Source organism: Trichoplusia ni, chromosome 4 (assembly GCF_003590095.1).
Source record: "Trichoplusia ni isolate ovarian cell line Hi5 chromosome 4, tn1, whole genome shotgun sequence".
Classification (NCBI taxonomy): Eukaryota; Metazoa; Arthropoda; class Insecta; order Lepidoptera; family Noctuidae; genus Trichoplusia; species Trichoplusia ni.
Genome location: NC_039481.1, coordinates 12,607,214 through 12,633,647, shown reverse-complemented (window position 1 = coordinate 12,633,647; position 26,434 = coordinate 12,607,214). Strand labels below are relative to the sequence as shown.

At 38.4% G+C, this 26,434-nt stretch overlaps 2 protein-coding genes across 6 annotated transcripts in view; one reads left to right on the top strand and one right to left on the bottom strand.

Moving 5' to 3' along the window:
* The window catches only part of LOC113493061 (long-chain-fatty-acid--CoA ligase 4), a 44,026-nt gene extending 23,323 nt beyond the window's left edge, over positions 1–20,703 (top strand). For 3 of the 4 annotated variants that reach the window (XM_026870854.1, XM_026870855.1, XM_026870853.1), the window contains exons 2-13: positions 631–669; positions 14,080–14,215; positions 15,295–15,510; positions 16,100–16,277; positions 16,524–16,775; positions 17,030–17,248; positions 17,583–17,698; positions 17,851–17,994; positions 18,224–18,502; positions 18,591–18,744; positions 18,864–19,139; positions 19,250–20,703. In XM_026870854.1, coding sequence (XP_026726655.1) covers positions 647–669; positions 14,080–14,215; positions 15,295–15,510; positions 16,100–16,277; positions 16,524–16,775; positions 17,030–17,248; positions 17,583–17,698; positions 17,851–17,994; positions 18,224–18,502; positions 18,591–18,744; positions 18,864–19,139; positions 19,250–19,404 — 2,148 coding nt within the window. In that variant the 5' untranslated portion in view covers positions 631–646 and the 3' untranslated portion in view covers positions 19,405–20,703. Of the gene's footprint in view, positions 1–630; positions 670–5,712; positions 5,821–14,079; positions 14,216–15,294; positions 15,511–16,099; positions 16,278–16,523; positions 16,776–17,029; positions 17,249–17,582; positions 17,699–17,850; positions 17,995–18,223; positions 18,503–18,590; positions 18,745–18,863; positions 19,140–19,249 lie in introns of those variants that run through there. The other variant, XM_026870856.1, reaches the window with a different exon arrangement.
* A 1,070-nt stretch (positions 20,704–21,773) lies between these two features.
* LOC113493058 (transcription elongation factor SPT5) lies at positions 21,774–26,007 on the bottom strand. Of its 2 annotated transcripts, none has more exons than XM_026870850.1 (5): positions 25,695–26,007; positions 25,312–25,390; positions 24,967–25,098; positions 22,231–24,885; positions 21,774–22,151 (listed from the first exon to the last, which is right to left on the bottom strand). In XM_026870850.1, exons 1-5 carry the CDS (start codon positions 25,901–25,903, stop codon positions 22,017–22,019), a joined length of 3,210 nt encoding a protein of 1,069 aa, XP_026726651.1. In that variant the 5' UTR covers positions 25,904–26,007; the 3' UTR covers positions 21,774–22,016. The 2 variants fall into 2 exon arrangements, with proteins under 2 accessions (XP_026726651.1, XP_026726652.1); XM_026870851.1 differs by having other exon boundaries at positions 25,719–26,007.
* Positions 26,008–26,434: the final 427 nt, after the last annotated feature.

Sequence of the window (26,434 nt, the reverse complement as noted above, 5' to 3'; positions counted from 1 at the left end):
TTTTGATAAGGCGAAACTCCAGTCATTTCGGATAATCTATCTGATGGTGCGGTACATCTTGATAGTCTTACTAATTTGAGATAATTTGCAGATATTATCATGTGAATATGATTAACCTTGTCAATTATCAAACGAAGTATGTGACCCGGAATTCGTGTTACTGGGCCAAAATGACAAATGAATTCATTCGCTGAGACTATATTATCTTAACTTGTTAATTTGGATAGTATTTTTAGTAGAAATACTACATTAAATTTAATAAATGAGAACGTATATTAATGTCTATATAGTTACTTTGAACATGCTGTTCCAGCGGATTAGGGCTCCTAATTCGTTAGAGTTGTTTCGAAGTTTTATAACATCACCCCATATCTTCAGAATTACAGTAAAGTCTGAAATAGATCATATGCCTAGGTGACATGACTGATAGACGTGCTTTATGCCCCCTGGAACAAGGTCCATTCTGCATTAATACCTATAGTATTCCCGATGCAATAGAACGCGAACAGATTACTCGGATCTATTTACAAACCATTCGATTGCACTGCGATCGAGCACTTTCTTTATCGGGAAATGTACTTTCTTTGACATAAACTGTGTTTTATATTAATACTATTTTCTCTTTTACAGGTTGAAGCACACAGAAATGTTTATAGACGAGAATGAGACGTAAGTTCTTTTTTGGTTATTCATTTGTTATCAATATGCTATTGTTTTCAACATATTTTCTATTGCAATCTTGAGATAGCCTTTGATAGACGTAAATGGAGATTCCCTTTACGACCATCGACTTGGCAAGAAAACCGCTAGTTTGCCAAATACTAAGCCTTTCGTGACACATTAAGCTCAGTTGTACAAATGGTGGCTCTTCCCTGCAACTACTATATAGATATCTAGAATAGCTTTAGTAGTTGACATTTGACATTCCAAATGAAAAACACACTAGGTACTACGTTTTACAAGAGTCGTTCCCAAGACCTTCAACTAGTCCTTGGTCCCATTGCATTGTATCTATTCATTGTTAAGTAGAGTATGCAGCGGCCATTTAAAATTAAATTGAGGAGAGGACTCATTTGATTATGTTGGAAATATAAGGGGACGACGTTAAAGGATATTCTGGCCTTCTTAGTATCCTTTAAAGGTCAGGCGCTTGCTCGTTACTGGATGCAACTGCAGAAATATGTATAGTAAAGTATGGAGACATCTGTGGGCGGTGAAAAGGAACGACCAAGTAAATGTAAATTGCTTTCTGCCGAAGCAAATATGCAGAATATAAACTAAATTAATTTGTCACTCTACATCTAACTACTGTTACCATATTGAAGAGAAATAAATGCTTTTACATTGGCCACGCCTCGTTTTAAGGAAAATACCTAGTCCGTATTAAACATCATAATGTTTTATTGTATCATGAAATAATCATATTGGACTATAGTAATTTATTACCGCTCATATATCAGTATTATCTGCGAAAAATGTGAAGTCAAACACATCACGGATAACGGATTTTATTTAATCAAGTCCACTTGATTTGACAATCTTAAGTGATTTGATATCATTGGTTGCCAGGGAGACGACGAGATTAAAAAGGAAAGCGACATCATATGCCTATAGACTTCGAAAATGACCTTTCATTTACCTAGCATATGCCATACTGTTGGGCAAAGCCCCCCCCCCCCACCCCTTCTCCTGTCTAACGAGACAAATGTGGAATCTCTCTGTCTTTTGCTATATCTGAACATATGTAAGTCGAAAGAATAACTGAAAAGGCAACGTAAAATGAATATCCCAAACTAAAATTATCCTAAATCTAACAAAGTATGATGAATTGTGTCAAATATATACTTGTAGTAGAGAACCTAACTGGTGTTGAGTAATCAAGAGGTCTTGTGACAGGTGCACTAACCGGTTGACTCTGCATAATAGTTGAGCAATACATAATTCTAGACACGATCCAAGTGCCATAATACTGACTAACGTTAGCACACAGTTCAACGGGACATATTCGATTAGTTGTAGAATTAGGTCTTCTCGTTTTGTCTAAATTGCCTTTACCCAAATCTCTGAATAAGTTAAGTGTAAATATAATTATCAAAACTATGACGCAAACTTGGAAACTCGGACACGCCAAATGTTTAATTTAACCTACTAAGGTTTAGTGCTATCAGCTATTTAATTGCTCTTTTATGATGCTGTAGTAAGCAACGACGCAGTAAGTTCTGCACCTAACTAATTGGATAAAGATAGGCGCTCTGTTCAAGGTCCTAATAGCAATCTTCATTATAAACACGTTACATGTTATAAGTTCTGAGAACCGATGTTTCATTCGGGATACCATATCCCGAATGAAACATAGGATTTTAGGATCCAGACGGAAATTATAGTAGCACTCTATTATTGCCAGACGACAATTAACGTGTCTGCCAGAGTCAGCATCGCAGAGCAGCGTCTCGAGATCGATATGACATGGTATCAGCTCAGTTTATTGCATATTTAAGTTCATTGAAAATTAAGATAGCATATCCCTCACGATTTTCCGAAGATATTTATTGAGCTTGTCATTTGAATTTATTCTTGTCTGTCCTTGATTTTCATCCTTTTTAAGAAAATTAATACATAGATTTCCACCTTTATTAATTGATAGACCGAGCATTGATAACAGAAATTTGTTTTTACATAAGCTTTAATCCTGCAGTTTGCATTTTTATTTACTACGTTTAAGATATTAAGAATACTGGCGCTAAGCCAATTCACGACCAGACGTTTTTCTATCTCACTTTTATTTTCGTTGTGAAGGATTTTCTGCACTCCATGTATCTCTGTTATTTCAACAACAAATATAACATACTATTTGTCATTGATAATTTTCAAAAACTTCTGGAATCGTTTGGAATTTAATAAGAATACTTTATTGTTGTAAACACAAAGCATCATTGAGATAAACGTGTCGATGACCGGGTCGTTGACTAGAGATAATCTTCAAGAGATACTCATCAATGAGTATTTGTCTAACTTCGAGATACCTACACCAACAATTGATATCACTTGTTTCAATATTCACTTTGTTATAACTTTATATCTCTATAATAATATATCCACACTGTCTTAACGGTAAATGTATACCCTTGCCAGTAGTAACAGTGAATGAACGTGTTAACGTACACTTTGATGCAAATATCCTGTGACAGAGAGCAGTTACCTAGATACATATTCACAATGTCGTGAAGGAACGAACGCAGTTAGTAGCCAAGACAAAGTGGGAGATATTCCTAGATATTATCCAATACAATGTATGTTAACGGTGTTATGCATCGTGTCCGAACATTTCCATGAACAGATAGGACACGCAGGAGCTGACAGATCACTCAAATGGAAATGCTAACGTATGCTATGGCTAGAAATGTACGAACATAACTGTGTATTTAGCTAAGACTGCGCTCTTGCTGTCTTGTGGCACATTTGAGCGTTTGCGTCATGGGTTTTGAGTTTTCATACTATTACTGTTTACGGGTAATCTTGGATTAAAGATTGACACTTCAATTAAGTGCTATAACTGTCTTTTTACAGGTGGGTAGTAGACACTAAAAACAAACAGTATTTTTAGTACCAACTAATGACAACATTTACCTAAATCAAAAATAATCACATCTCAAAATCAAAATCATCTCGTGGGAATAAAACTTGCCTCGAAGTCAGAACTTAAAATTACATTTCTTTGTTCATTCTATCGGGCGGAAGGCCTTCTATGATGACGGAAATTGCTCTTACGTGGGTCTTATATCGCTTTGAAAGTATTATCCTTTGTGAAACGAACCCATGTCGGTGAGCCAATTATGTAACGTAATCTAAACAAACAAAAACAAATATTGGTTGACGCACTAGTTTCTGGAATGCATTAAAAGTTGTACTAGTTAGCTGTTCTCTGTGGATGCCATTAGCTGGCTCTCATGCTCTATAGTAAACACTAGTTACGAAATTTTATTTACGCTACTCACAAATTATTTAACACATTAATTATGTTTTGACTGTTTGAAGCCCTTTTATCTTCCGTATTTATTACAGAAATAAGAGTGATCAAGAGGAGAAGTAGCAAATAATTTTAGATCTATGATCTGCTGGTCTAACAATTAAAATGTCAATGTTTCACTTGATCCCAAGACGGAACAGGAACGAATACAATCGCGTGTCCAATCTGTTTAACGAACCAGATTGCCGTCCGCGATGCCCTCGTGGTCACGGTCTATCAGCCAACCAACGCTGGATGCAAGGCGATGCGGTCTTGCGGCCACTACGGACACTGCGATTTACGAAACACATCACATATATTGCTAGTACTATTTATAGAGCATTTCTATCGACAAAACAAAGGTAGGGCATCCTTCTCAACGTAAAAAAGTTAATAGGTCTCTTTTTAGCCCACGCTTTCCCGAAAACCCCAATGTTTTCGCGTTTTAAATATAAGAACGCTTTTAAATGTAATTTCTGTATCTCAAATCAATTGAAAACGAATTACTAAATATGGGTATTAAAAACTAATAAAACATAATGCTGATATTGTTGATACAAATATTTTCATATCGGTTACAGCGTGTCCGGTAATGACATAGATATACATTAGTTTGTTTACTCGTCTATTGCCTATTGATGATAAAATTAATCCAACCGCATTAAAATAATTAATCTTTGGAACTGTGAACAATTTCGTAAGTGTTTTAAGGAACATTGTATTTTCTATATCTTGCCACGTTTCACAAACATGTATATAAACGTAATACGTTAACGATATTATTCTTCTATTAGTATTTAATTGTATAGAAAATATCCTTTATATCAAAAAAAGCCTGATAGTACATATGTATATCACATTTAACTATTAGATGTACTAGCAGTTTCGTTGAACTGCAAATCATATTTTACTTTTAATGAAGGGCACAATGATGATTGTCAATATACTTTTAGAATTTCTGTCATTGACTCATGTTGAAACTTGATTGTACCTAATTAGTGCTACATAATCATGTACATATAATCCGTGATAATTAATAAGTGATTCACATTCTTATTAAGAAATATTGATTAATTAGTAAACTATGCGTCATTTCCTTTCGAAGGACTCATCCTAGACGAAGTTCAAATTGTGTTGATAAATCTATTGGTTGGACTGAGTATACAGTGAATCAAACTAACCCTCAATTTTATATCGAGTTTGCAGATCAATCATGAAATTTTATACCATTTCCTATTAGGACTCTATTTGAATTATTCTGAACAAATTAGCTTGTAAGACTAACCTGGGATAGTAATTACAACTAACAAGCAAAGTGTAATCTCCATTTCTGTAAAATCACGGTCAAGGAAGCAGGCATATTTTCGGACTTTGACATTACCTAATTAATTACATGATACAGCACGCAGATATCCTTGATTATTCGTCAAATTTCAACGATATACTTATCAAGAGATTTATAGCAAAAGGATTATAATACCTGTCTGCTTGTTATCAAATTTCATAATAAACGAAAGCAATACATTCCCAAAAACCAGGTCTTACAGAAATTCATTAACAGTCGTTACTTTAATTACATTACTCCAAGCCTTAACTAATCTTTGTCACACACATCCGTCTCACACTATTTCTATATCTGATAACATATCGGCCTTATTAATAGTATTGCTTGATAATACTTGCATATAAGGTTTATCATTGGTAATCCTGCCTTAGTTGACCGCTGAGAGGCTTACACGCATGTACTCGTGGTACATTGTGGTTTAGTGAATTAAGTGGCAAACATAAATAATGATGCATTTTAGTAATAGAAAGTGAGTAATATTTTTGCTTTATAATTTTATAGTGACGAGTTTTGTTATAATGTTACTTCAGAAATTAATTTCGACGAATTATACAGAATGGAGAAAAACACGTGTGTTAACAAAAACAAATTGTGTGATATAAATGTAGAAACATTACGCGCTTGGCAGAACAACCCGGTTTTGTCATTTAATTAGGAGGTTCTAAGAATAAGGTGCTTAGTTTTCACGAAGGTTGTACCAGCATACTGCCTTGATGTGGAAATGCAAGTGCCAAATCCTTTTAAGACATTTAATTCTTCGTTTGTTTAAAGCGTCTCTTATTTCAGCAATATTTATTATCTACCCGTGCCCAAGAGACCTACTATCAAATATCATTTATTGTCCCTCTCTAATAACAATATTATTTTAGAAAACATTTCTAAAATTGTAAAGACCACAACTAGAAAGGTCAAATTTTCTTAGTCCACAATCGCAAAGGCTCACAATCAATCGTACACTCATCGCGTGACTTGTAACCTTGGCGGTAATTAATATAACAACGTGCATAGACAGTATCACGCCACCGAGGAAGACTATTAGGCTGAGATTTCTTGAGAATTTTTGGGTTTAAGATTTACTAGCACTATTTTAAACATCAAATTAAGTTAATGACCGTTAACCCGTGCGGTCGGGGGCTCTTAATAACCTCAATAATGAGGTCGTTATATTCTAAGTTCAAAGAGTTTATTTGAGTTTACATCTTGGGGAAAAGTATCCTTATCCAAGAACATCTTGTTTACACGGGTGTCATGACCTTAACCAGTAAAAATGTATGTCTCATGTGCCACATGCCTGTGTGTCATTGGCCGAAATTTTTTTTTCTGTTATCGACACGCACCTTACTGTTCCAACTAAAGAACATTATCAGTAGATATTTTGTAGTGTAATACTTAATTGCTGTAAAAGTAGCCGGGCTTGGCTTGACTACTTATGGCTCTATTCTATGTTCATTATAATTACTTAAATACTTTCCATAATCTCCGTTAATCCGGATTTTAAAAGTGTTTTAGTGAAACAATGCCGCAGGCCGCCTCACGCCATAAATTACCCCTGTCTTCTAGGAAGTCGCTTATACTATTTTCCTCCAATTTTCCTATGATGTGATGAGTTGTTTTTCTTGTACAGGTGTATTCAATTCATAGGAATGTTCATTCCAAGTATCATGTTAGATAGATCAAACCTCTCGTTAAGGAAGGCTTGCTCGAAGGATTATACGAGGAGTAAGATATATCAGGCGCAGTAACAAAGGCAAACAGGTTCTGGTTCGCATTTAGCAGTAACTTTCACCTCTGCTTCCGTGCCACTATCCGTTTCATCCTTATTGCACTTAGGCGAACAGAACTTTCCAGCTCTCCATTAGCGGTAAAAGGTAAAACTTTGCGCTTTTCGACGAGCTTTTTAATTTCATTCATTCCATTCATTCTAGAAGTTGTAATTGAAATTGTTTAGTAGAATCCACATGACTAGATTTATTTTGTTTGGTCCTGTTCTGTTAACCTAATTAAAAAGGAAACGCATTTAGCTAATTAATCATCGTGTCATTGAACTTATACCTATTTTTATAGGCTATATTAGCCCTAATAGCCACAGCTAATAACTTTTCCTATTGAGGTTAAATCCCTCAGCATTCGTCTACCAATCAGTAATGAAGAAAACTTAGTCAGTTTGTTAGTAAACATTCTGGTTGAATTGTCTAAGCTCCTCGCTTCAAGTAACTTGGTCTCCAGTTTGGCATAGAATACTGCTTCATACTTTGAGTAAACAATCTCTAGAACTGGCTTTCGTAGGTGTTTGAATTCCATCGAAGTTCAAATGAACTAATGTCTGTCTACTTGAATATGTACGCAATTCTGGACACGTGGTTGGCTTCATATTTAAATACGAACGTTCTAAGTAACGCCTGCTTTCTGAGATACTATTATTGAGATCTCTTCAGCGAAATACACTTGTCGCTGTCGCTGCCGTTAATTAGTAATTAATTTAAAATGATTGTTATTAATGTTTATAGGCACATTATATTATGTTTCAAGTATAATTTGTTGTGTTAAGATATATATGGAATATTATCTGTACACGTGATTGCCATCTCGGTCTAAAGTCTAAACACTTAATGAAGGTTAAAGTAGTAAATAACTTTATTATCCGTTTCCGTCGTACCTACATATATGTATACTTATAATGATATATCACTTTAAACGTACCATATTGTTTTGGACAACGCTTGGTTCATTTCAAAATAACAGTTATATTTCTAAATATTCAAGAATAATAAAAACTTTACAATTTACCTATATTTTTTCTACTCATTCTTTCTCAAATAATGAAATCAATACAAAATAAAAAGCCTCTTGGTAAGCCTTTTATGAAACAGCCTGAAAGTCCTCATCCAGTAATAAATGATTGTGTAAGATTATACAGACTGTAGTAATTAAAGTCCAATAAAATTAAATCATAAATTATTAATAGCAAGCAGCGTGTTTATAAGATTATTTATTTCACTCGATAACGTTATCATGTGTAACTGTGTGACACTAGTGTCGCGTCTGATCGCTTGTAGAAATTTCCACCGCTTATAAAGTGATTAATTGATTATTGTAACTACCCGTAGATTATGCATGTTGCATTAACTACGGATTTAAAAGCGAACGAGTCATCGGGTAATGCCTTATTAAGATAATGCAGCTTTGTACTACTGTAAATTGTTGTAGGTTTATTCAATTGATGTAAAATCTTATTCCTTTAATTATTTATCCTTGAATTAAATAGGTAAATGTAAATCAGTGGCTTTTTTAGGATTCTGTGCCCAAAGGATAAGAACGGAAGCCTTTACTGAGACTCCGCTGTCCGTCCGTTTGTCCTTCTGTCCATCATCAGGCTGTATCTCATGAACTATGATTGCTAGTTAAACTTACGAGACCCACCCCAGATGAATTTGCACGTTAACAGTTTTTTTCAGTCTATTTGTACGGAACCCTCCATGTAGCGACTTTACTTATTTAATTTTGGGTTTAAACACCTTAATTAGAATTAACATAGTAAGTAGGTTGTCTTCTCTTGAGTTACGCGATGCACACAGCCAAGGCGATCAAGTCAAGGTCCGCTTCTATTATCTAAGTGTTGATTACTGGGTGCAGTAATTTAATCACCAATTGTGTCTGTTTTGTCAGGCAACTTTCCAAGGAAATGCTTACTAATGCGGTTTTACTTTATCGTGATTTACGACCGGGTAATGGATCAAATAGAACTAATTCATGTGTAATTTACAAATTCATAATTAATTTTAATTGTAACAGGTTAATATATCTCGTTAGCATATTGCTTTATATTTTGTTAATAATTATTACCAAGTAGTAACGATAAAAGCCTTTTAAGTTATCACTCATTTATAATCATAAGGTGTATAGTACACATGTAATCTGGAATATTATGATATATTGTGATTATTTATAATCATTAATCCAGATTAATTGTGTAAGTTCAAACCTAATTAAATTATAATCACAAAAAAGTATTTGGAAAGGCGAACAGGAAATATAACGTCGTCCTTGTGCTATAATCTAATCAACGGACTTACACTATTAAGGCTAGGCGTGGAATTCTTATTACTGAACGAAGTGATAGCACATAGGATCCTGTATTTGAGACCAGATAGTGTTCACTTATTGTAAAGCCATTTTCTATGATAACATCATAATATTAAATTACCTCTGTGCTCTGTGTCGCGGGAGGTTTCACTAACATTGTAGTCATATGCACAAGTACAAGTACAAGCGTCGTGAATCACACTGGATTTGCGTGATCCACGAAAAGCGACTATCCATTGACAAACAATGTCCTGCCTGGGAATTAAACCCTCCGCACGTCGCGCACTAAAACTGCTATAGTAAAAACATTTTCGATTTCAACACTTGTCGATCTGATTCATGGTGTTAGTACTAAGAAGAATACAGCAAAGTATTTGAGTACGCTTCGTAACACAAAGCAAGCGCACAAGATTGCATGCATACGTTATTTTAGTAAGTGCAGTGCATCATAATTTATTGGGCAACGCGCATTACAATATTGTGATTCATTTATAACGGGACTGCGCTGTGGTCTCGCAATATGACGACCTGGTACCTGGTGCTGTTCCGTATAGTCCGAACTGACACCCGTCGAATGCAAAGGAAGATGATATAAAATTCATTTCCTAAACAAGAACGGGCACTTGTTTTCGCAATATTTTGTAAATGCAAGCTTTATTCCGCTCCCAGAGAATAACTGTATTATGTTTCTCTTTACTTAAAAGCTGTTTGTAACATTCATCTAAGTTTTCCAAAAACCGTCCTCCAGAGAATATTGCGGACGAGGACTTATCGGCACAAGTAACAAAGTCCAGTGCCCAATGTCGGTATTCCAAATTATTGTAATTATTTTTTTAATTATATAATTTCAACGAAAACAATAACACGAACTTTGAATCTGTACCTGTATCGCCACAAAGTGGTTTCATCCCTTAACATTATGATGTTTTATGTCCAGACTACTTATTAAATTGCACATAGAACTCGATCGAACTCTATTAAAGGTAAAATATTTTCTTCTACCGTCATAGACACCTTTTCAGTATAATATACGAGCTAAGTAGGCAGTAGATATAAGACTTGATGAACCAAGGGCGGCAGTTCGCCATTAAGTAAACGTAAGTTTCCTATATCGATATTATTAATAGACGCAAGGTGACACCGCAATGTTGCCCTCATTCAATACATAACTAAACCCGACGTAGGTATACTAGTGTGTACCTACGTCATTTTTGTTGTGACTGCGTCTCTATGCGGGTTCTAAACATGTGACTTTTAATGGCGCCCTAACAGGGACTTTCTATTCTGTTTTTTTTTCTAATATATACGTAAATAAATACAATATGACGTCTAACTTTAAAAACTTTTGTCATAAATTAGAATCTCGCTTAATATAAATTTTCTTCTTTATTAGACACTAATAACGATCGCTTCTGGCCCTGTACAAGAATTATGTCCTAACCTTGCCTATCCAGCCTCGCGCGCGACGCAATTTCCCCTATAAGAGGGGTTTAAAAGATTCTATAAGAACAAGATCTTGCGTATAGCAACGACAGTCAAAGTATTTTAAATCAAGTGTACTAAATCCTAGTTTTCTCCATAGCTTTATCCTTACCGAATGTTATATTTGAGGCACAATTCAATTTTTCTTTCGTGTTTAGAACACAAAATACTGAAAGGAAAATGTTAAAAAAATAACAGGTATCCAAGTAAAAAAAACATTATTCTTTTTATCTTAGATATAAGGGATCGGTTTTTATTATAATATGAATACTTGTGTTTTAGTAGCAATCGTTTTTTATTCGTTAACTTCAATCAAACTTTTATAGTCATGATGCGATTATGTTGGTGTGCAAAAAATATAGGTACCTCGTAATGACGATGTACCTATATTTCTTGTTTAGCTCCTATTATCTCTTCAACGGTCACGCGGAGACTTTAAAATTAATTGTAACATGTCTAAGCTGGATGTCACTTCCAAATGACATTCAACGTTCAACTTATTATCATACTGTTTTCGGTATTATAATAAATGTATAACAATAATTATATTAATTATATCTTACAACCAAGTAAATAATGATTTAAGAAATCACGTTTATAGATTTAGAAGTTATGGCGACGATAGCAAAATTAATTATCAGAATTTCTATTGGTAGCAACTTGAACGTTTGACTGAACAGGACGTACGTTGTACGCGTCCCTTTCCGACGTATCTCATCGCATCGACGTTTCCAGAAAATAATGAGTGTAGCAACAGGCATGCGCTTCCATATTATCAAGTACGCGGGGTGTATAGGATGCACCCCGGGCGCTATCGGCGCATGCGCGGCAGAGGTGACGGCCGCGCGCCCGGCCGAGCCGGCCCCAGATGCATCCGTCCCCTGACACTGACCTCCTATCATAATGTATTGAAAGAAATCTTTGTTCCAAATACACTTATTACAAATTCACACACAATTTGAATCGTGTTGCTCTCACAGTTTGTATAAAGCGACTTTATATAGTCTTTGTTTTGTTTCAGTGTATAAATGAGACATTCTTAAAATAGTTTAAATGACGACGCTTTATTCGTCACAAACGTTTCATACTAGCGGTGTTTGGGATTCAACAAACTGAAGTTAAATATCCACAACATTTAAACAAATGTTTTTTTATTCATGGGGAAGAATCTGTTCGTTTCATAACACGGTTTTAATAACAAATATAACACCGTATTTTTGATCTGTCCAAGAAAATCAAATACGAAACCGTTTTACAAGACTAACTAATCTAATCTGGTCTAATGACTTGGCCAATTTTCTGAGATATCTATTATCTCCGAGGCCACCGTCTCTAATACATTAATATCATTTATTAAACCAATATTAGGCTGGTATAAGAAATTTCTCTTTGTTCAGTCAGTAATGTATCCGCCCACGCTGGTAGCTGGAGGCCTGTGTGCTATGTTACTTAGTTTCAGGACAGCTTCAGTGGAAAGTAGTGAAGTACTCGTTAAACATGGAACTAGAATTGATTACAATATTTAAAGATCATTAATATGAAAGCTTTAGTGTAGGCTTAATGTGTATACTGTGATCCTCTTTGAAATAGTTTATCCACCTCGACGCAACGTACCATAATGATTTTGTTTTGCAAATGGTTGTTTTGACTTAACCTTAAATAAACTTTCCAACTCGTTTTTTCTAATGGATATTTGGAAAAATTAAAATGCAGGATTTCTCGTAAAGATATAATTAATGTATTATTTAAAATAACTTTATTAGTAGTAGTCAAGCATGTAGCCTTTTTTATGCTATGTTTTGATATAAACTCTCTTAGTTATAAGGATCAAAGTACTCGAGTTTGTTCGGTACTAGACAAACCTGTTATTCAACATATTTTTACGCAGTAACAAAACACAGTCTCAACGCGTTAAAGGACAACTTCAACTTAAAAGGGTTATCTGTGTGTAAGATAAATACTATCGCTTGCTCCAAGCACATCTGTGACTTTTTATGGTAAACGAGCTCTCATCTCAATTGACCTTAAAGTAAATATCATTCATCGTGTATAGGACAATTTTAAACCTTAACTATTATTCGTAGAACTCGAAATAGCCTGTGCTGCTTGACTTTTTATAAAAACCGCAACGACTTGGCTAGATTGAGGTCTTGAGTGTGAAAATTAAACGCTCATTTGGTCGGTAATATAATTTCCATTCACTTTAAAGTTTCTACGACGACCACTAATTTCGCAGTAGTATTTATCGTAATATTCCAACTAGTTCAAGGATAATTCGGTAGTTTCTATGACATCTAATTAAGGACATTAATATATTTATGTTTCCTATGCCGATGCAAAGGACATTCATTTAACAAGAAGGTACCTAATAAGATAATCAAAACAAGTAAGAACTGAATCAAAAAATATTCTCTTTGTAACAAAAGGCGGAAGAAGTTTTGACCTATAAGGTTTACAACCCTTATTAGGTCAGGTCACCGTAGTGGATAATATTTGCAATGGTGTAGAGAAACTTGAACACAGCATAAAGTAACTCAAGGCTAGCCGGCGCTCTCGTCCCGCGGACTCGTATGCCTTGAACCCCTTAGATAAAAAAAAACCTTAATGTTTTAAATTCAACTTGTGCCAACTTTGTTACACAATGTTACTTTGCAGAATTATTTTGCAATGAGTTATTTACAATTCTTATCGTTTTTAAAAATGCTCGTATTTTTTTGAACTGCAGTATTAAATAAAGCGTTAAAATTACTGATATATTGAAAGGTGGCCTAAGGATATTGGGTGCATAATTCAAGTTATACGAAGACAGCTTAGTAGTAAACATAAAGATTTTTAAGGTAAACTAAACCTAAAAAGGAACACTGAAATAATATTTATTGCAATACGGCAGCCAGGTCCGAGGTTAACTTAATGTTGGACCTCGTTAAAGAGCTTCATAAATATAAAGGCGTCTTCAAGACTTATGAACACTTTAAGTGGTATTTATCGAAGTCTATACAACATTATCGACATTCCCCTGCCCTTATCCCAATTTTTTATTTTCAGTCGTCGCAGCATGTATTCTTTTTCCAAACCTTTTTGTGTGACGTCATCTTACAAGTAACTCTTTGCAGACAGCATTTGTACTTTTACTTTAATTGAAATGTATGTTGTTTGTCCGTAGGCCGGAGTCATGGTGGGTGTCGGCAGTACTGAAGACCATCCGCGCAGTTGCGCTGGTCTTCGACATAATCACCTTCCCCGTCCACCTCATACTACAGAGGCCGTGGAGGAAACGAGCACTATCCAGACGAATTAAGGTGACTATTCAGAGTTTTTCAAATATGACAATACTAAAGACAGAATTTTATTGTATCTAGAAAATGTTTTTGCAATTTTATTCCCAACTAGCTGTTGCCCGCGACTTCGTCCGCGTGGTTAGAAGATATAAGTTATTATTTATACCTGCCTTCTATCTATCTATCTGCCTTCTATCTATCTTGTAGGATTCAGTCAGCGTTTGCAATGTAAGCGCAAAAAATGTGTTTTTACGACCTCACATTAGAAACCTCAAAAATTGTAGCCTATGTGTTATTCTGATGTATAAGCTATATTGTGGTAAAGTTTCATTCAAATCCATTCAGTAGTTTTTACGTGAAAGAGTAACAAACATCCATACATCCATACTTACAAACTTTCGCCTTTATAATAGTAGTAGGATACTAGGATATGAGTTGATTCAAGTCCGTTGGTAATTTTATTTAGGCAGCTCGTAAGAAGATCCTACACACCCAATTTCCATATTTTCAGGATTAAATGCATCCTAAAAATAAGTTATGGATATAATAATATGACTCCGTTCTTGTATACAATCCAAGATTCAACTGAAATTATAATTTAGATCCATTGAGAAATGGCGAAAGTTGAAATGAGTCCCTCCTGATTAAAATACGTTTTTTAATATGACGGTAAAGTAATACTTCTGATTCTTTGCCAAATCGTTAATTTACCTATCTCGTTACTACATGTTTTACTTCTTTTGTCCACTTTACAATATGTATTGTCCATTGTAATTTGCCCGTTATACGTATTATATAAACCTCTGATATTTACGAACACAACTATTGTGTTCGTTATTTTTGTTTGACCTGTTTTACATTTTCTTCTTCGCCCACGTCTCGATGCAGTCGTTTACTACAGAATTGCAAAAATAAAAATATGCGGGAATGCGCGAATTTTTTTGCTCGACTTGTTTTGATGAGATTACTAAGCTTTTATACTGGTCGATGTATATTGTTTTATTTCCTTAAACACGAAAAACGTTTCAGTTATCCACTTGTTAGAAATGTGTCTGTATGATTATCTACCGAAGTAAACGAAAGTATGGTTGTGTCGACAGGCCCGAATAATCGCGAGCACACAGAACAGCATCACAGTGCGGTCTGTGTCGTCCCCGCAGCAGCTGCACCTGCACCTGGTGCGCCACAACGTGACGTCCATGGAGAGCATGCTGTGCGCCGCCGCCGCGCGCTGGGGCTCGCGGCCCTGCCTGGGCACGCGCACCGTGCTCAGCGAGGAGGACGAGCCGCAGCCCAACGGGAGGGTCTTCAAGAAGGTGCGCACCGACACGCCACTGGCCTTTATAGTTTTATGCCTAACTCAAACGATAACAATCTACTAATGAATGTGGGCCTCTCCTAAGTCCTAATTTACGTATCAAAACCCATCCTCCGCTTTTCGAATCTACACCGACCAAGCTACCTTTTTCAAAACATAAGACTTTCTTCTAAGTCTAAGTATAACTAACTATAACTATAACTTCATTCATGAGAACGAAGCCTTGGAGAACAAATGGTAAATTATACCTTTTGATAATAAATCAGCTGCCATTTTCTAATTTGAAATGCCCCACAATGTCTTTGTGTGGCATATGCACAATTTCCCACTGAATCATGTAATTTATTCAGAAACTAACTACATTTAATTAAATGACCTAGAACTTGTATTTTCTATAGTATATTTAATGTTGTAAGAATATTTAGCTTTCGAATACTTTTTGCTATTTGAGATAGATCGTCTCAAAAGGCGGTTATCGAGTGTGTTCAATCTTAGTAAGACATCACAGCCACATAACGCGGTGGTCATATAGCCTCCCGCATATATAATTATATTTAGTAATTAAATGTTGTGTTACGTTCGTGCAGTTCAACATGGGTGACTACGTGTGGCGCTCGTACGTGGACGTGGAGGAGGAGGCGCGCCAGTTCGGCGCGGGACTGCGCGAGCTCGGCTGCCAGCCGCGACAGAACGTCGTCATGTTCGCGGAGACTCGCGCCGAGTGGATGATCGCCGCGCACGGCTGCTTCAAGCAGAGCATACCTGGTGAGCACACTGCCACTGGAAGATTTACTCAACTGGCTGGCTATAAACAATCTTTGCCTTTTGCATTCAACATAAAAAAGTATGCTTCAGACAATTCGTTAAAATGCCCCAAATAGAGTTCTTAATGCTTGTGAACGACTTGCTGTGAAAAAGTTTCTAGTCTGATATAGTGTTAGGCTGTAGTATTAAAAAAAAATTAAGTGAATGCTAATAGTGAAGTTTCCTCATTAAATCTATTTTTTCCAGTGGTAACAATCTACGCAACCCTCGGCGACGAGGCGATAGCGCACGGTATCAACGAGACAGAAGTCTCGACCGTGATCACGTCGCACGAGCTGCTGCCCAAGTTCAAGAAGATCCTCGCTAACACGCCCAAGGTCAACACCATCATCTACATGGAGGACCAGCTCAAGACCATCGACAAGGACGGCTACAAGCCCGGCACCAAGATCATTGGGTACAAGGATGTTGTGCAGAAAGGAGCTTCCTCCAAAATCGGTTAGTAACCTAATGGGGGAATACCAACTTATCCTAATAGTTAAAAACAATATCCTTAAGCTTTGTCCTTTAATTCATCATTATTGAGTTATAAATACTTTTGAGGATACTTGTCTAGTAATTGTGTTGAGTACAACTTACTTTGTACCAACTTGTACTAATAATTTAGCTTAACATTCAGGGCGTTGGCCCAAACAATAATGTAAACTTGGATGTAACTAGAGCAGTATTAATATAGCCAGTATTCCCCACAGACTCGGTCCCGCCGTCCCCCTCGGACACGGCCATCATCATGTACACGTCGGGCTCGACGGGCGTGCCCAAGGGCGTGATCCTGTCGCACCGTAACATGCTCGCCACGCTGAAGGCCTTCGCCGACGCCATCCCCATCTACGACGGAGACATCCTCATGGGTTTCCTGCCTCTAGCGCACGTCTTCGAACTCTTGGCTGAGAACTTGTGCATGATTGGAGGTTAGTATACAAATTCTCGCATCACGGTCAATGCTATGACGTTATCTATAAGGCAACATAGCAATTTATGACTTATTGTGCTTGTCAAAGTTCAAAAACTAATTAATTGGACTTATGTGACAACATGTGAACCTTTGTTGCAAGACATAACTACATCATAAATACAGCGTTGATTTATGAGACAAGAGAGGTTATTTGTTGTTAATTACATATTTATCTTGTGGAAACGGAAAGTTATAAAGGATAATCGTTATTGTACATGTGGTTTGTGTGTTCTTAGGCTTCCTATTTTCAAAACCTTTTTTCTATAATAATGTAATAAATTATCTTCCAGGTGTGCCAATTGGCTACTCAACACCCCTTACAATGTTGGACACGTCGAGCAAAATCATGAAGGGCACCAAAGGCGACGCCACCATACTGCAACCTACGTGCATTACGACTGTACCGGTAAGTCACTTTGCAAAATATATTATTAGTAAAGTTCTTAATTTTGTGTAGTTAGGGAAATTGTGACTTTCTTTGTTTTATAGTTTTTGGTTCATTGTGTTTTCAAAAATATGGTTATGTGATTAATAATTGAATTTATTATCTATTTACAGTTAATTATGGATCGTATCAGCAAGGGCATCACAGATAAAGTGTCTCGCAGCGGAGAGTTTGCGAGTGCGTTCTTCAAGTGGGCATACACGTACAAGCAACTCTGGATGAAGCGCGGATACGACACGCCCCTGCTCAACAAACTTGTGAGTATACCGCACCAGTTGTAGAGTGTAGATACATGATGCAATTACAGTGCGGCTGCATCGCACTGTGTCGTTTTTAGCTCTTAACTAATCGTAATGTGGCAGTACGCCGTTTTATCAGTTCGTTATCTGTTCTTGTTCTTGCGTTGTAGAATCTTATTTATGAAGAGAAAGAGTTTAAACGCAGTTAAATTAGTAGGAAATGATGTGACACGTTTGTTGCCGGCAGATGTTCTCCCGCATCCGGCAGCTGCTGGGCGGGCGCGTGCGCATGATGATCTCCGGCGGCGCGCCGCTGTCGCCCGACACGCACGCGCAGGTGCGCATCTGCCTGTGCTGCGACGTGGTGGCGGGCTACGGGCTCACCGAGACCTGCAGCTGCGCCACCGTCATGGACCCGCACGACCGCTCCACCGGCCGCGTGGGCGCGCCCACCAGCGGCACGCTCGTGCGCCTGCTGGACTGGGAGGAGGGCGGCTACCGCGTCACCAACAAGCCCTTCCCGCAGGTCCTGACGCGCGACCTACCGCATGCTCGGCTTATTACAAAGGTACAAACGTAAAACACGAGATTAATGTGTTCATTCCCAATTTCAGGGTGAAATCGTAATCGGTGGCGACTGTGTAGCCGAGGGCTACTACAAAAACCCGGAAAAGACCAAGGAAGAATTCATTGATGCTGAAGGACGTCGCTGGTTCAAATCAGGAGACATCGGAGAACTACATCACGACGGTTGCATCAAAATCATAGGTTAGTGTAATTTAATAAAAAATATATGATATTCAAACATCCACAGTTGCCACATAAGTTCAAAATTATTTTAAAATCATTAAAATATTTTATCTCATATATCCATATCACGTTTTCAGATCGCAAGAAAGATCTCGTGAAACTCCAAGCCGGCGAATACGTGTCCCTCGGCAAAGTGGAAGCGGAGCTAAAGACTTGTCCGATCGTGGAGAACATCTGCGTGTACGGCGACAGCACGAAGACGTTCACGGTGTGTCTGCTGGTGCCCAACCCGCAGCACCTGGCCGAGCTGGCCGCGCGCGTGGGGCTGCCCGAGATGGACTTCGAGCAGCTCTGCCAGAACGCCGCCGTCGAGAAGGCCGTCGTCAAGGAGCTCGCTGATCATGCCAGGAAGTGTACGTTGGAAGCCTTTCTTACTTTAACACGTTCTATATTGACCATACAATATGAACTTTTTGCTTCGACTTGCAGCAATAGTATTTGAATTTCTGTTTATTATTTGCAGGCGGTCTGGAGAAGTTCGAGGTGCCCGCAGCGGTGAAGCTCGTGACAGAGGTTTGGTCACCCGACATGGGGCTGGTGACGGCCGCCTTCAAGATCAAGCGGAAAGACATCCAGGAGCGCTACAAGGAAGACATCAAGCGCATGTACGCGTCGTGAGACTCGGCCGCCTCGCACTGATCGGCTCCCTTCGACCGGCTCTAAGTTTCTACGTTAGTTTCGTTAAGTCGTGTACATATTTGTGTCTTACGTCTAAATATCGTAGTGTGTATTATTGTAACACTAAATTTTCGCTTGAGCGCGTGCGGACGAATGATCGGTAATCTTTATGTATAAAAAAGTAAGTACATCGTTTGACTGGTCAAACGTTTCTGATGAGATTCTTCGTGTAAATTTAAAATTATGTAGATCTGAAGTCGTGAATGCGCTGTGCGTGATTGAAAAGTAAATTTTACGTCATTATTATAGAATTCCTCGGATATTGTGTAGATATTGGCCTAGCATCTCAAGTGTAGATAGCTATTGTCCCTACCGTGAAACCCGCATATTTGTTCCTACGTGTTTTCAAAAGACAAAGTAATTGTTTCGCGGTAGGGACAAAACATCGCTAGACTAAGATAATTGTATTAGTACTTAGGGGGATCGGGGATAGCATTTGCAATGTAATAATAATAATTTGCAATAAATACATTTCTGTTCATCTGTTTATTTGTATTATAATGATTACTCATTTAAGAAATGAGTGTCAGGCGAGCTCATTGTGTTGCATAATGTTTAGCCAAATGGTATGTTTTAATGTATTAATGTAATTATACAATTATGTTGACACTTGATGCATTAGTACAAGCATAATAAAACATTCATGATTACTAGTTAAGTAAACGGAACCACGTAAACGGATATATTGTATGAATATCATGTAACGATTTTATCTTTGTACGCCTACATATGCGTTATGTAGTCAAACAATTTTATGTAGTGAACGAAAATGTGTGCGTGTCAACATAATTAGGCGGATTATAAAATTTGTTGATTAGTTTTTATTGTTTTGTAAATCATGGCTGATGTTATTGTTTAGCGTCTGAAAACAACCGAGGGCGAGGCTAGTCAATGTTAATACGAATGTTGCAGCATTTTTCCTTCTGGCCGCATTTCGCTGAGCATTTACACATACATTTATAATAAAAAATAAAATTAATATAATCAATGTTACCTGAACAAACGTAAATTCCATTGATGTATTTAAATGTGAGAACTCGAGTGTTACGTACGTATCGTTATATTTTTCGATGTAATCATATTGAAATAAATTGAAACATTCTTAATCTAACATCAGTATACTGTTGGTAGGTCGTTTGTTCAGTTTATGTGACTGTATCTTTGTGTTTGAAATTCTTAAACATTGCAATGAAAACCAATTTTGTATTATTTATTGAATAAATGTTAATAAAATCATTATTTGTCGTTTTCGTTTTCACCTATAATTAACTCTATTAACTGACAACTGATTGATTGTTGAAATTGAAATTTAATTAACCTAATTAAATTTCGCAGGATAGAAGTCGCTGGATTTACTTTAGGTCAAATGAAGTTATGAGTGAAGTATGAATGATAATATTCACTATAATAGGGATGATGACTGGGTATAAAAAGAAAAAATCTCATTAGTCCCTCGGTTAGATAATTGAAAAGAATGAGACCCGTATTTTTTCCTTTTTCAGAAAAACTAGAATTGACAAAGATTAACTGCTTTAAAGTTTAGGAGAGGGGGCTTGTGACGTAACGATAGAGTAAAATTTATACTCAATCGTGACGTTTACAAGTTTCATTCACTGTAATTTGGTCAATTTATGTTTGCGGGACAAATCATCCATTATTATACAAAAAACTAAAAGAGTCCGTCTGCAAAAAAAAAATTGTCATCATCCCTATTGCAACGATCACTAGAAATAAACTTTACATATTTCCAAAAAGTTATTCACGGACAACGGAATACACGGTTTCAATAAATTATCTCGTATTTACAAAATAGCTAGCCTGACAAAAGGTTATTTTTTTGACAATAGGTAAGATTTAACCGTCCGTCCAAATAATTAAAGATAACCATTGCCATCGCGGGATATTGATAGACGTGTGTTTATCACGATACATTTTATCTTGGAGATACATTTCCTCATTAATAAAAACGAGCGATGTGCTGCTAGCCTTTTAATCTCTTATAGATAATGATGTCTATAAGAATGAACATGAAGAGTGTAAGTAAAGAAAGATACCATTTTTTTTTATTTCGATAGCTTGTTACTGATTCTGGATGATGATTCGAGAAGTCGATTCGTAAACCGTTAGATTTCCGATAAGTTTGTTACGCAAAAACACTATTACTTTTTTGATAATCAAGTGGAACAATAGGTAGTACATACATACAGTTTCATGATTTTTTTGGTTAAATTACAGTGAATCTATTTATGTACTAGGTGTAATTAGTAACTTTGTAGTATGATTTATTTGTAAAAAAAGGAAAAATATCATTCATTGCCATTGTAAAGTTTAATTACTTTTGTAAATAACATAATGTCCTTATAACAAGAGATAAATACAAAGGTTTTAAAGTACATACATATAGTTACGGATGGAAAGTGTAGAAAAAAAATGTCCTGAAAGCTGAGAAAACAAAACCTAAGTGAATTCAATTTCAAGTACATAATATAACAGCGAAGTGAAAGTAATATCCCCTAATTAATCTATTTTAACTAAGTTCGTCCAGTCATCGTTTATAATGTGCTCATCTTGCACAGGTGTCGCAGCTGCATAATCTTGATATCATCCGTACCAAATTTGACGACTCCTTCTTGGTTTTCGATAGAGATCAGTTGGCCCACAGCCTCGCGATCTTCGCCAGCGATCACCTATGACAAAATTTAAAAGTTAAATAAAAATGCTACATCTTATGAAGAAGGTGTGTTTAGTGTAGGTGCGTGTAGTTACCTTGACGCGGTCTCCGGACTGCGGCACGACGGGCTCCAGCAGGTCGGCCAGCACGTTGACGACGCGGTCCTCCTGCGGCAGGTACACGGCGCACATGCCGGCCGACAGCCCGCGCAACACGCCCGTCTGCCCCGCCAGCGCGCCGTCGTCGTGAGGGGCCCGCACCCGGACCTCCACCTCCGTGGTGTGCCAGTCCGGGGCCGCGTCCGGGGCCGCGTAGGGCGAGCGCGGCGAGTAGCCGCCCGGGCTGGGCGTGCTCGGGTAGCCGGCCGGGTAGCCCGCCGGCGACGGGCTGGGCCGGTACGGGCTGTACGTGTGGTCCGAGCCGTACATGGTGCCCGGCGTCTGCGGCGTGAAGGGCCCCGCGTCGTCCAGCGCGCCGTAGTCGAAGTCGGGCGCGCGCGCGGGCGTGCAGGCCGCGGCCGGGTCCCAGGCGCCGTGCGCGGGCGTGCGCGCGCCCTCGTGCAGCGGCGTGGCGGACCCGTAGTGCGGCGTGCGCCCGCCCACGTCGTAGATGGGCGTGGCCGAGCCGTGCATGGGCGTCTTGATGCCGGTGTCGCGGTACGTGGGCGTCTGCGCGCCCAGCGTGGGCGTGCGGCCCGGCGTGCGCGTGTAGAAGGAGCTGGCGCCCTCGCGCGCCGTGTTGCCGGCGCCCGCGATGTGCGAGCGGTCCACGGAGATGGTCTGGCAGGCCGAGTGCAGCTCCACGCGCGCCGTGCTGCCCGTGGCGTCCTTGACGATGCCCACGTTGCCCTTGTAGGGCCCGCCCGTGATCTTGATGGTCTGTCCGATGAGCTCGCGGTCCCGCGTGACGCCGCCGCCGCGCCCGCCCCGGCCCCCGCGGCCGCGCGGCGTCATGCCGCCCCGCCCTGACGGGTGCATGGGGGACTGTATCCGCGGCGACATGAAGCCGAGGGGCAGCCCGGCGGACGCGTTGGAGTTCTTGTTTCCACCAGCAAGTTGCAAGTGTCGGGTTTTGCACACGAAGATACCGCCGTTATCGAGATACATGCGTGACTGCAAAAACGCAAAGTTTCTGTAGAGGTGCTTGATTTCACCATTCCGCCCCGCGTGCGGACCATCGATTACTTTTACGATGTCGCGCTTTTGAATAGTATTCTGTTCAGAGTCCAGTGCCATAGTAAACCTACTTTCTCTTCTTTTCTGCAATGCCTGTGGCTTACATTCTATCACTTTGCCCTGCATACCAAGTACGTGGAAGTTTTCTTTTTCGAGGCGTACAATAACACCGACTGTTTGCGGATCAAGTTGAACCATATCACCCCATTGGAACTGACCCAAGGAATCAACTCCAGTAGCCATGTCTGAACACAGTTGTAAGTCGCGAGGAAGCACTTCAAGTTCATGCATAGTAAGATCAGATACCAGAACCACTCTGTGTGGCTCCACGCGAACAATCAAACCTGTGTCACCCTCGTACCTTCCTGCCAGCACTTTCACATGATCACCCTGTTTGAAATACTTCCGCAGTTCATTTGGTTTGAACACAAGAGGATCTTTTAAAGCATCGTGTTTTGGCATTACTGTAATCATAGAACCATCTATAGCTATGATCCTTGCCTGCAAATTGGCCAGATCACCTGAACAGACCTCCACATTATCTCCCATAGAAAATGAATGTAAGCTTGTTGGATCATCTTTGGCAGGAGCGGCTAATTCTATATCTATACCCTCAGGCTGCTCTTCAAATCGTTCTAATTCAGTCAAAGTAGGTTTTACACCTTCAGCTAGTATAGCTGACATTGTAAAGTTTTTATACAGGAAGCCTTTTCTGGAGTACCTGTTACCTTCGAATATTAAGAAGTCACCATCAGATGTGACTTCACCACCAATAGCTCTGATAGCTTCAGGATCAAAGGGTTTTGCGGCAGGGCGACGCTTCTTCTTCCGTTTAGCAGCTTCACTCTCACTCTGAACTGTTCTCAAGGCCCCCCTAAGTCTTGTATAGTCTATTCTAGGTAATAGTTTAAGATGTACCTGGTTTTGAGCTAGATCTACATAATCTACCTGTGCAATGTCATCTTTGTATAAACCTCTCTTTAATCTGACCCATTGCTTTGGTTTCAGTCCTGATTGCTCTTTCACTACTCTGAGTACATCTGTCATTTCTTTTATGGGTACCATGTCTTGCTTCCATATTCCCATCCTTAATGTACCAACATTATTTATTATATTCTTGACATGGGTTTGTTTGTATGCTTCTATGTAAATATAACCTTTGACACCTTCTGGGGCTACAACAGACTTAATCTGGAAGGGTTCATCTGAAAACTGGTAGGCAATAAATTTTCTCATCAACAGCAGCACTGTTGCTTTCTCTTCACCTATGCGACACTTGACCATCCATAAGTTGGGGTCTTTGATCCCGGGCAGGAGAGTCTGCTGAGTGATTTCATCAGACATTTCTTCTCCTCCTTCACCAAAATGTCTTAAAGCTGCGGACTCATCAGCATACTTATTTCTTAGGTACTCTTCTATTTCTTCTTCTTTCTGTGAGTCCCAAAGGTTGGTGCCTCTCCTCCTGCCTTCAATTTCTCTGGCAGTGGGCCCAATCTCATCCACTTCATTGCCAACAATACCCATCTCTTGAGCTCCTTCTTCCCATTCATCATCTTCATCAACTTCATCGTCCACCTAAAACAATGTACAAGAAAATTACACATGACATTTGGTCGCAAGAATAGCAAATTTTGTAATAAATAAATAAACAATTACCTCAGCCTCATCAATAATGAATCCCCCATATCTGCTGTCTTTCTTGCGTTTCTTCCTCAGTCTTTCTTCTTCTTCATCTTCCTCATACTCCTCAGAGTCCACAAGATCCTCACCCTCTGGCTCTTGCTCATCCTGTAAAGGTTGCAGTTTTAGTAAGAAATATAGAAAATAAACTAGAAAAATACTCATATATCTCCTGAGTATCTCTTCAAAGAAGTTGTCTGTTGCTGTGTGATGAAAAACTTTGATATATTTTTATTTAGTTTTCGACTTACCATTGTCACAAAATAATTATGTTACAGTTTCATGAACAGTTTATATAAATATTAGTTCCAAATGACTAACCTCAACCTCTTCATCTCCAGATGCCTCTTTAGCTTCATCATCTCTATTGCGACTGCCTTCAGAGCCAGCTGAGCGGCTCCTACAATATGTTACAAACAGTATGTTGACAAAGGGATACTAATGTCCCAAAATTTGCAAATAAAATCATAATAAGCCAAAATAGTTTACTTGTGGAGACTGTTTTAGGTACTGATTTATCATTTTTTTTAAATATAAAATCAAAGAAATGTGGTATAATAACATTGATACACATAACCCTAATAACAATTTAGGCTCACAAGTTCGGCAACGCTAACTTGGGTGTAACTGTTATCAAACCGACATTAGTGTTATTAAACATTGAAGATATTGAACTTGCAACAAAAAAAAACTAGCAAAAATACCTAGACCGAGATCGCGATCGTGACCTGGACCTGGAGCGAGACCTAGAGGGAGTTCGCGAAGGGCTTCGACTGCCGCCTGAACGGGACCGGGAGCCCGAACGAGACCGCACTGAACGATTCGAGGCGACGCTCCTCCGCGACCGTCTTGATCCAACGCTGCCCGCTTCAGACCCACTCCCTGAATAGTTACTAGCTTCTGAATCGGACATTGTCGCTTTTTGAGAGTCTAAAATCAATGATTGCGACCCATTAATAATACTTTTCACAAAAACAGACCATACGTAGACAAATGTCACTGATAATCTGTGTTACCCTATAAAACCATTGATTTACCTGTTTTAAAATTAAATATTTTTCTCTATTTTTGAAATTAAATGTAAAATGGTTATCATAATAATTTTAAATTACTTCACCTTCTTTTATAAGTGACGTTCGCAACAGAGCAGTTGTTGTAATGATGTAATAGCGGTTCGGATGGATGTTGAATACCTTACAACAGCCATTTCTACATTATCTAGTCCTAAATTAATTTGATTAATGAAGTTACATGAGGTCAATTCGCCATTGATGGTGAATTTTAGGTATTGCGTCAGTAGTTCCCAAAATTCTATGTACCTAAACAAAGACGTAGCCTGAAAGAAATTTGCCACATTTGCTGGAATTGTTAAGCTTGTTGAATTGTTGGTATCATTTCAAAATTACAGATAATAAACTTTTGTCTTTTTAACAGTATTTGCTTT